Raw genomic sequence first — 9,852 nt, forward strand, 5'->3', positions numbered from 1 at the left:
CCGGCAACTTCAAGCGCCCTGCCTCAACTTCACGCAGATACCACTGGTACCATGACTATTTCATCAAAAGTTCATTAGTTTTTCATCAAAATCTCACTTTGGAATCACTTTGGAATCATAAAAAGTAATATAAGTAGTAAATAAGTATTTGATAAGTAATAATACTCACATTCTCAAGCACTTGCGCCATGGTTGTGGTGTGGGGGGGGGGGAAATGATTGGTGGTGGAAGGTGTGTGTGGTGTGTAAGAGTATTGAAAAAGGTGGTGTGGAATGAAATTTTTTGTTTGTGTGGGTAACCGGGTCGCTTGGAAGTCACATGATCAAACTGCTTATTAAGCAGTTTTCGTTCCACGCGACCCGAAAAAGCAGCACAGCTGATCTGCAACCACGACCCAGTTTTCATCGACGATGGGCTGCGACCTTCTGTAATGTCATCAAGCCTCCATCTCCAACTAAACTATGTAAAGCCTCTAGTTTGCAATGTATTCATTACGGGATGGGAGAAGCAGGGCAAAATCTCGTGGTAAATACACCACCAAAGCATGCGAAGAATGCCGTCGGCGGCGAGCTAAGGTAAAACCTCGAAGTAGAGAACAATCATGACCTAGCTCACTATGGTACGATCGCTAATTCTTATAGTGTGACGGAGTAAAACCGTCATGCTCCAGATGCCTTCAGTGGAATGTGTCATGTCAATATTCAGGCACTGAAGATGGGCGCCGACCGGCTTCTAAGTCGTACGTCCTACTCCTTAGGCAGCGTATCAAATCGCTGGAGAAGCTGCTAGACCAGCACGGTATCAACACCATAGATCATGGTTCGCAGCCTCCTGGCAAAGGCTTGGATAGCTTCTTGGTGAATGAAAAAATAGACGAGACATGCACCGCGATGGATAGTTTATGTGAATCTCTCAAAGGACAACTTTCGCTGGACGAGTCATTGAACTTTGACAAAGATGGGGAGATGCGGTACTTCGGGCCTACCAGTGGGCGACTGGGATTCCAGGACCTTCCGTCAAGCGGTGAAAACCGAGAGATTTCACAACATGACCTCCAGGCTGATGCTGCGCTCAATAGCATCGATGACTACCTCGAACTGACAGTACCTAGTCCAATGATCGACGAAATCCCTATCTCTCTGCAGAACGAGCTCATTAATCTTTACTTTGCATGGGAACAACCATGGTATCCCATCGTCGACGAGACTCTATTCAGGGAGAGCATGAGCTTTCTGGGGAAATACTGGAGTCCACTGCTTCATTACTCTATTCTCGCTTTAGGCTCTCGATATTCCGATAGCTTGCAAGTCCGATTAGATTCCAATGATCCAAACTCAGCCGGTCTGGGGTTACTCTCCCGAGCGAAGAGTCTTCTACACTTAGAGATGGAAAATCCTACTCTTGTCACTATTCAGGCTCTAGGAGTCATTGGCATGGTCTACTTTGTGGGTTCTCTCTTTCAAATGCAATCAGAACCTGTGACTAATAATGGCGGATAGGCAATCGGCAAAGATGCTGCTGGATGGCTACACCATGGCATGGCGGACCGACTATGTCTTGACATGGGCTTGAACATGGATCCGGCAGGCTTTGCAAGTACGGTCACTATATCAGCCAGGGAGGCACGCTTGAGAAGGCAGATTTATTGGACACTCTATTGTCATGACAAGCTTTCCGCTACTTATACGGGGCGGATATGCTCGATGCTCGTCAGTTCTCTTATGCCGTCCTCCTTTTATCGCTAACAGCGCGCAGGATCAGCAAGGCGCTGTCGAGTTACCATCGGATATGGAAGATTCCGCGGAGACCGTGGAGACACCTGCGGAGATCCGAAAGACGGTGGTCCCTCTGCAAAGAGCACTGATCGAAATCTGTAAAATCACCGAGAACATCCTTCTCTCAATGTAAGTATCATCCCGACTACATTAGCAACTCTCTGACCAAGAAAGGTGGGGCCCCAAGCCACTCGTGAAGGGGACGGAGCGGCCGGAATTTCTCGAATCCAACCTTCTCGCTCTAAGATCTTGGTTCTACGATCTTCCTCAGCACCTCAGGATCGATCGTCCCAACCCTGTGCCTCAGGTATATACCCTTCACATGGTATATCATACGACGAAGATTCTACTTGCCAAACCGTTCCTAATGGACCCTTGCTACTACGACTCGCCTGATACAAGGACTAAGACGATGGAGAAGGCTCAAACCGTATGCAGGGACTCCGCTAAGACAATGTGTATGGTGGCTCAAAAATACTGCCGGACATTTGGCAATTTCCGACGTAGTCCAATTTCAGCCATGCATAGCACGCTATCAGCAGCTCGGGTCATTCTGGAGGAGCCAGACTGTCCGTCTAAGCGCAACCAGCTGCGAATATGTCTTGCTGCACTTGATGGACTGTCTAAGTCATGGCAACCCGCACGACATATTGCGAATAATCTTAGAAAGCTTTGTCCCATGCTGCCTAGCGAGGTGTCACCTGAGGATGGTAACACCACTGCGATTGACCTTGACATCCATGATTCTACACAAAAGCCTTTCGACCTATTTGGCACTACTAGTGACGGGGCTATTCCGGAGCTGCATCATATGCTCGGTACTGATCTCGCGCCTTGGAGCCAACTACCAGACGACTACGGATACTTTGACTTGTTGAACCAGGCCACATTGGACCATGCATGGTAATTCAGAAGTTATATACATGGCCTTCGATTATAGTAAGCCGTATGGCTCAGCCCTGTTTCCGAGTTTCCTGATCACACACTATTTCGGATCATGAGCCACCACCTCAATCTCAACCCTCATATCATCCTCCCCCAACCTCGTCACGCCCACACATGTCCACAGGGGCTCATGATTCGGCATATACTTCTTGAAGTTCCTGACCATGGCATCCAGCGCTTCGTTGTTAATGGGGACATGGTACGAGTTCACGCGGAAGACCTGCTCCCACCCTTTGCCGCCAGCGTTCTTCAGATTCAGCTCAACGTTCTTGAACGCCTGGTCGATCTGCTCGTTGATCTCTTTATAGAACTCCCCAGTGTTTGGGTCCCATCCGCCTGTGGTGGTTAGTTATGGGTCCGGTATCCTTATCTCCAGGAATTCGGAATACCTTGTCCAGAGCATTCAATGCGATCACCTATGCGCACGGCTTGGCTATATTTGAACTTCTGCTGATTCCTCTTTCCAACACCTTCGTAGTTATAATAGGTGAGGTGAGACATTTTGAAAGATTAGTAGATAGAGTCGTAAACTTGAGGGTAAAGCTGATGGTTACGGTTTTCGTGTTGCTGGTTGCAGAAGTTCCTTTTATGTCTTTGCCGCAGCGGAATATACTTTCCGTTTGATGTAACCTCCACATGGTGGGGAGATTACAACTGAATCTTACTATTACGCAACACCACTACACAGATGCTGAACTAAATAATGGCTTAGCAAAACGATGCACACTCTATTTATCTATGCTTCAATACATCCAACAATGCCATAGGTAAGTCCTTAACAGTTTCTTGCAGACTACTGATCCCCACCTGTCAAACCATCTTATCTTATCGCCTGCTGACTCATCACATCCGCGGCATCCGATCGACATCATCACTCGATCCAGACCATCGCAATAGGGGTCCAGGGGATTTTTCTCCTGACCATTCCCACTGAAACATAATGATTACCAGATAACCCCAATTTTCCAGTGGTGCACCACACCATGTACACCAACACAGGAATAAAGCGCAAACCCCTACCCCAGACCACCTCCCCGGACGGCACCATCCGCGGCGTCATAACGGTATCGCCTTCACCAACACCACCGCCACAGCCATGCATATCCTCCAAGCAGCAACTCCAAGTCCACCAACAACCACTATCACCACGTCCTCATCGCCCTCCACCACCCTACACACCACCCCTCCCTGTCCGCTCCGCAACCACCCACAATGAGCCATCCTATCCGAGTCGTACCCCTTCTCCCCTCCCACCACCACCACCCCCTCCTCGCTCCGCAACAACCCCAAATCCAACAGCGACAGGCCCCTCCACCGCCCAAAAGGCCTACAACGAAGCCACACACTTCCTCGGCGGCCTTATAACGCACCCCACAAGCAGCACAAAACACACCACCATCCTGCGACACTCTTCCGGCATCGTCTTCTACCGCGGCAGCACTACCTCCGTCACCATCTCCATCTTCTCCGACACGCCCCTCCCACCAACCCGCACACTCTACCTCCAAAGCAAAGGCTGGAGCGGCAAAACCGGCATGAAAACCAAAGCATTCCTCGGCCTCACCGACTCCTGGCTAAACGTTACGCCGACGCTCCCCGTGCACGTGAAGCAAGTCGACCCGGTCGACGAGCGCGCGTGGCAGCGCGACATCAGCAAGTTTTGCAAGAAGGCGACGGGCCGCGAGAGACAGCATGTGCTGCGCGAGACGATGGTGGTGAGGATCCCTGTTGAGGCCGGGGATAGGTATTTCCAGCTTGTGCTTTGTGGGGATGGAGAGAATAGGAGGAAGGTTATGTGCTATAGTCCGGTGTTTCGGGTTTTGTCGACCAGTTTGAGTCCTAGTTCTTGTAGGGGGGCTAGTTTGTCGACTATGCCGTTGGAGGTCGGGGCTATGGTGCTGGGGATGTATGTTCAGACTGCTGCTGAGGCGGTCGTGGCGCCGGTTACGGCCGCGGTGCAGAGTAAAGTGCAACCGTATCAGCCGAGTTGGGTGACGCAAACGGCGGCGGAGACGGCGGTTTCGGTTAGTGGGGTCGGGGATCGGGTTGGGTCGGTGTTGGGGGTTGGTGGGGATGATGATGATGGGGGAGGAAGTGGGAGTGGGAATGGGTTGAGGGATGTGCAGGCGGGGTATCAGCTTGCGCTGGAGGAGGGGCCGAAGGCACCGTTCCCTGTGGACCTTACAGCGAGAGTGGAGGCCGGGGATAGTGATGGGCTTCGGTTCAGGGTTGGTAAGGTACCTGATATGGTGCTGGATCGGTACCGGGGGTTTTTCTTTGGGTGGGCGAGAGTTGAGGGTGTTGAGGCGACAGCGGAGAGAGGGCCTGGTTCAGCCTCAGGAACGTGGCAGGGCGTCGTGTTTTCGATTGTATACTTTGATCCGATACAACAGGAACGCGTCAATCTCTCGCGCGCTATGCAGAAGGTCACGACTGTCCGCTTCATCGACGAACCTGCTGTGCCGGTACGAGCTCAAACCAAGCTTCAGATTCGGATCATGGGTTTTCTCCGTCCGGATGTACCTCCGCCCCGAGGCCAGACAGAAAAGGATCTCATAGCTGCTCGCGAGGCGGCTGCTGAGGCAGCCATGTTAGCTGATGCATACGATGTGTCGTATGCGCAGAGCATTCTCGAACATCCTGCTTGGGCAGCAGATAGGTCCTTCTCGGGGACGCGAGGTATAGGCGCTAATGGAGCAAATGGAAGTGGAAGTGGAGGCTGGATGGATAGAACTAGAGAAGGTGTGGAGAACGTCAAGTATCGGGGACAGAAGCTAGCGGAGAAGGTTCCCTTGCATTGGATCGGGGTTAGGGCTCCGACGGATGAGGCAAGGGATAAGCAGATTGCCGTGAATGGGTTTTATATAGTTCGGGGGTGATGGCTGTATATATTCTTGTATATTAGATAACGTGTATACTTTAATCGGAGGCGATTGTTAATTGTGATCATGGTGATCGAAGTCAGTATTATTATGAATACCATTCGTATGGCTATGGTTGAATGGTCTGCTTGAGCATGAGGCGCATGCTATACAGCAAGGCCTAGAACAGACAAGCTTTCCCTTCCCTGTTCCCGTCATTCACAAATGGTGTCATCTACCAGACCATCGATTGAACCATGCGTTAATGCTGATCAATGTGCGGTGGCGGTGCAGCTGTTGACGGTGGACCACGGCCCCGAAACTATGCCTGAAAGGGAAAACAGGGTGTTCGCTCCACCCAAGCTTTGGAGTGGACCGTTCGAAGTCCCTTATGAGTTCATGAAAATGAGAGTGCGCTCCGTGTGTTTCGGTTTCTCGCTTGTGGCCATCCATGCCTTGGCTAGGCTTTCTTTCAACTGCTGTCTAGGCTGTGAATGAATGTTCGCTTATGACTGTGTTAATTCATGATGTCTCATGACGTGATAGTGAATGTTGAGATTTTCGGACGATTAACACAGTGTAGGGATAGGCTTTTACTTGAGTTTAACTGAGTCACATGGGGCATGTGATATTAGTTTTAGTCGAGAGTCTAGTCAGCCCTGTCGTAATGAAGGAGGGAGTTGATTTGGGTGCAGTGGGAAGCAGATCGATCTGACCTGTCTCAAGTCGGTGAAAGACAGAGAAAGCCATACATCTGGGAAAGCCAAGTAATGAGTAAAAAATTCATTGTCGAAGACCCTTGCCCAGAATTCAGCCCCCACATCCGGTCATAGGCAGCAATGAAATCAACTTTCGGTGTCCATACAAGCATCAGTTACCTATGACGGCATACATTATAGTGTATACACACTTCTCACATCAGCTAATTTAAGCGAAAAGTCTTATCTCTACTTAGCTTCCTGTATGTTTCAGGGGAAAGTGAGCCCGCGAAGCGCCGTGAAGAGCTTGTAGGCACTGAGGCAGAGAAGCAGTGGGGCTGTGCAAACATTCCTGTCAGCCCTAAGTGAGTCCCGCTCATGGAACAACCATCAGAGTTCTCCTCTCCACCAATCAATGAGCCGCCCTTTGACTGCGCCACTTGGTGCCTGACTCGCGCTTACTGGGCCAGGTTAGCGGGGTCTCAGGCAGCCCCTCCCCCAACCCCGCACAGCCACAGCTTTCCCGCTTAAGAAGTCAACACTCCTCTTCCTTCATCAATTCTTTGCTTTTCTCTCATCCTTCACTCAGCATCTCTAATACATCCCCTCATACTCTCTTGCCGCCTAAAACACAGTTAGACCTCACGATGGCAGCTCAAGAGTACTTCGGTGGCAGCAGTGCCACCCCCGCCAACCCTGATCGTCGTCAGCAGAACCCCTCTCCCTGGTCATCCCCGGCCGTCGACACTCCCAGCTCCACCGGATACGGCTCGTATCCCCCCTCCGTCGAGAACGGCCATGACCGATACGGCGCCTCTTCTCCTTATCCCCCTCAGGGCGCTGGATGCTACACCAGACCTTACAGCCCGTACCAGCATCCGTCCCCTCAGCCCGGCTACCAGAACCCTGAATACTCATCTTACGGTGGACGCCCACCTTACCCACAGTACGAGCAGCCTTCACAATACGGCCAGCCTCCCTCGGAGTCGAGACCCTACCCGCCTTACCCTCAGCACGAAGGCTACTCCTCCCACCAGCAACCCCCTCCGTACTCTCCCGAGTCGTCCACCGACCCCGCCGCCGCCGGCGAAGGCGAGAAGGGTATCATGGGCGCCCTGGCAGGTGGTGCAGCTGGCGGCTTCGCAGGACACAAAGTCAACCACGGCTTTCTCGGTACCATCGGTGGAGCTATGATGGGATCCGTGGCCGAAGATGCAGTGAAGAAGCACAAGGAGAAGAAAGAGCACGAGGAAGAAGAACGTCGTCGCGAGGAGGAGCGTTGCAGAATGGAAGAACAGCGTCGTAGGGAAGAACAATACAGGATGTCTCAGCAGCAGCACCAGCACCACCACAGACCTCCTCCCCATCACGGCGCGCCTCTGCGCGGAAACTTCTCCGCTTCGGCTCGGGATATCCGCCTCGAGAGTCACCACGATCTGGTGGCGGCTTGTGGACGGGTGTCCGGAGAGCTGCAGCTCTCAGTACTTCCGCTGAACAGTGTGTTGGCTAATCACTGGGGAAAGTTTGCGTGGGAGCGGAACGGAAATTTTGCGGCGTCTGCTAGAAATGTTCGCTTGGTTGATGGGGGCCGTGTGCTGGAGGCGGAGTTGGCGGATGGTAATGATGGATGGAATCGCACCTGGATTCGTCTGGATGAGAGGATTACGAATCAGAATGGTCAGCTGATGTTCCTGGATTAGATGGGGATTCGTGACTTTCTGTGAGCGTTGTCTTACGTTGAATGAAGAGTTCTTTAATACCCACGCCTTAAGTGATGTGGTGATCTGCACTGGCTGGACTGGTATCCTTTCTTCGGTTGTCTGCTCGATTGCTTTTAGCGCAGTTGAAATCGCGTCGTTATTCACAATGGAATAGTATTTTGCCACATTAATCTTCTTATGATACCAATTTGTTGCCCCAACAACATCATCCTAGACCATAATATTCTTCCCAAACGTCTCATCCTAGGGACCTCACCGGTCTCTCTAAACTTATACCATATCCCTTCACATCAAAACATGCCTAGATCCCATCGCACAGCTTCCCAGAATAACCTTACTTTCTGCTCATTTGGCATCCCGCAAGGGATCAAGCCACCCGTGGTGGGGTCTCCAGCCTTAATCAAACAACAGTGGCGCGGATGCTGACGGACAGAAACCTCAATCTCACCACATCTCACCCATCTACCAGAAACACCACCTCACAGCACCTACAAACTCAAACCCCAGTCCAAGACACCTACAAAAATACCATGTCTTCCCAAATTCCCCAATACCTCTTCGCCCTCCAATCCCTCCCCCTCCTCGGCAGCGGCCTCTACACCCTCCTTTTTCCCGCTTCCGCTGCGCAATCACCATACCTGCCTCTACGGGGCGTCAGCATAGGGACTATTCAGGCGATGAGGTAGGTAATGTATATATTGAAGATCTGTTAGTATATTTCTCTCTAATCAAGCAAAAGTCTTTCATCCTTGACACTGGGTACTTTCTACGCTCTCGTCGCCTATCAGAATAACATCCCGATGATGATGGCTACGGTACCGACCAGGCTTTTGGCTGCGGTGGTGTTTTATCGGACGGGCGAGGAGGCGTGGAAACGGGTCGTGCCTTTTGAGGCGGTGATGGGGGTTGTGACTGGTTTGGGGGTTTGGATGTGGGGGTAGTGTGTAGCCGCGGCGTCTGCTGATGGATGTAAAGTGGAGAGGATGGAGTGGATGGACAAAGTAGGTGCTTTTACAACAGGCAGACTGCGAACTTTTCCTTGACTTGGTGGTTTTCTTGAATAGCTACTCCACACAATGTAGCCTACTATGAAGTAGTTCAGGGTTTGATCTGAAGTATTGATTATTGCATAGTCAATAGAGTCATATCAAGAATCCAGGTCTAGACCGGGCCAGTCAATCAATCCCACCAGTGGTCTCGATCTTTAGCTAGTTTTCACGCGTCCTACCTTTATAAAAAAAAAAAAAAAAAAAAAAAAAAAAAAAAAAACCATGATTTGTTGTTCAACATTTCAAAAGTTCAGAGTATTATTAAATATGTACATCTACATCTAGTTGGGGATTAGCATGTCCGTACCTGCTTATCTCTGATACCGAACACCTTCACCCCGACCCACTTGGATGAGTGACCCGTCAAGTGTCTTTTTAGTTCAGTATTGAAGCTTATCAAGCCTCGAACACTTGATTCAAGCACATACGACCATAGGGTGTGGAAAACAGGGCTTCCCGTCCGCTCAGCCGTACTTAAGCCACACGCCGGGAGGTTAGTAGTTGGGTGGGTGACCACCAGCGAATCCCTTCTGTTGTATGTTTTTCGTTCTTTTTGTATCTTGTCGAAGTTCTTTGACGTTGAGAGGAAGTAATACAAAGTAGGAAAGTGGTAAGAAAGAGGTAATTGGGGGCCATAGAGACGACTTTCTGTGGTTGTATATCGATAACCCTGGGATGGGATGATGCGGAATTCAACGAACCACAAATTGGGATCAGCTTCCTATGCTTTGAGGCTTTGAATCACTTATTTCCCTTTCTAGAAACTTTCTTCGGCCTTATTGTTCTAATCGTATTGACATACG

The 9,852-nt window shown here is 50.6% G+C and overlaps 5 protein-coding genes across 5 annotated transcripts; 4 read left to right on the top strand and 1 right to left on the bottom strand.

Annotated features, from left to right (window-relative positions):
- Positions 1–482: 482 nt before the first annotated feature.
- BO87DRAFT_322996 (Zn(II)2Cys6 transcription factor) lies at positions 483–2,682 on the top strand (the record flags this gene model as incomplete). Its single annotated transcript, XM_025620007.1, has 5 exons — positions 483–575; positions 642–1,445; positions 1,500–1,709; positions 1,756–1,904; positions 1,950–2,682. 5 exons carry the CDS (start codon positions 483–485, stop codon positions 2,680–2,682), a joined length of 1,989 nt encoding a protein of 662 aa, XP_025473582.1.
- Positions 2,683–2,685: 3 nt separating this feature from the next.
- On the bottom strand, positions 2,686–3,268 carry BO87DRAFT_381536 (RidA family protein). The gene is made up of 2 exons (XM_025624556.1): positions 3,110–3,268; positions 2,686–3,056 (listed from the first exon to the last, which is right to left on the bottom strand). Exons 1-2 carry the CDS (start codon positions 3,219–3,221, stop codon positions 2,761–2,763), a joined length of 408 nt encoding a protein of 135 aa, XP_025473583.1. The 5' UTR covers positions 3,222–3,268; the 3' UTR covers positions 2,686–2,760.
- A 435-nt stretch (positions 3,269–3,703) lies between these two features.
- On the top strand, positions 3,704–6,079 carry BO87DRAFT_323002 (uncharacterized protein; the record flags this gene model as incomplete). The annotated part of the gene is made up of 2 exons (XM_025620008.1): positions 3,704–5,595; positions 5,824–6,079. 2 exons carry the CDS (start codon positions 3,704–3,706, stop codon positions 6,077–6,079), a joined length of 2,148 nt encoding a protein of 715 aa, XP_025473584.1.
- Positions 6,080–6,752: 673 nt separating this feature from the next.
- BO87DRAFT_381538 (putative glutamine-serine-proline rich protein) lies at positions 6,753–8,182 on the top strand. Its single transcript, XM_025624557.1, has one exon. The coding sequence runs from the start codon at positions 6,927–6,929 to the stop codon at positions 7,977–7,979; it is 1,053 nt and encodes a 350-aa protein (XP_025473585.1). The 5' UTR covers positions 6,753–6,926; the 3' UTR covers positions 7,980–8,182.
- A 73-nt stretch (positions 8,183–8,255) lies between these two features.
- Positions 8,256–9,218, top strand: BO87DRAFT_381539 (uncharacterized protein). Its single transcript, XM_025624558.1, has 2 exons — positions 8,256–8,682; positions 8,740–9,218. The coding sequence occupies exons 1-2, from the start codon at positions 8,531–8,533 to the stop codon at positions 8,939–8,941; spliced, it is 354 nt and encodes a 117-aa protein (XP_025473586.1). The 5' UTR covers positions 8,256–8,530; the 3' UTR covers positions 8,942–9,218.
- Positions 9,219–9,852: the final 634 nt, after the last annotated feature.

The sequence above is a fragment of the Aspergillus neoniger genome (genome assembly GCF_003184625.1).
Source record: "Aspergillus neoniger CBS 115656 unplaced genomic scaffold BO87scaffold_111, whole genome shotgun sequence".
In the NCBI taxonomy this organism is placed as follows: Eukaryota; Fungi; Ascomycota; class Eurotiomycetes; order Eurotiales; family Aspergillaceae; genus Aspergillus; species Aspergillus neoniger.

Bases quoted from the DNA above. Each gene is read 5' to 3' on its own strand.
- BO87DRAFT_381536 (XM_025624556.1), bottom strand. From the start codon at position 3,221: ATGTCTCACCTCACCTATTATAACTACGAAGGTGTTGGAAAGAGGAAT. The intron at 3,057-3,109 runs GTATTCCGAATT...TAACCACCACAG, and splicing joins CATTGAATGCTCTGGACAAG to GCGGATGGGACCCAAACACT.
- BO87DRAFT_381538 (XM_025624557.1), top strand. From the start codon at position 6,927: ATGGCAGCTCAAGAGTACTTCGGTGGCAGCAGTGCCACCCCCGCCAAC.
- BO87DRAFT_381539 (XM_025624558.1), top strand. From the start codon at position 8,531: ATGTCTTCCCAAATTCCCCAATACCTCTTCGCCCTCCAATCCCTCCCC. The intron at 8,683-8,739 runs GTAGGTAATGTA...ATCAAGCAAAAG, and splicing joins GGGACTATTCAGGCGATGAG to TCTTTCATCCTTGACACTGG.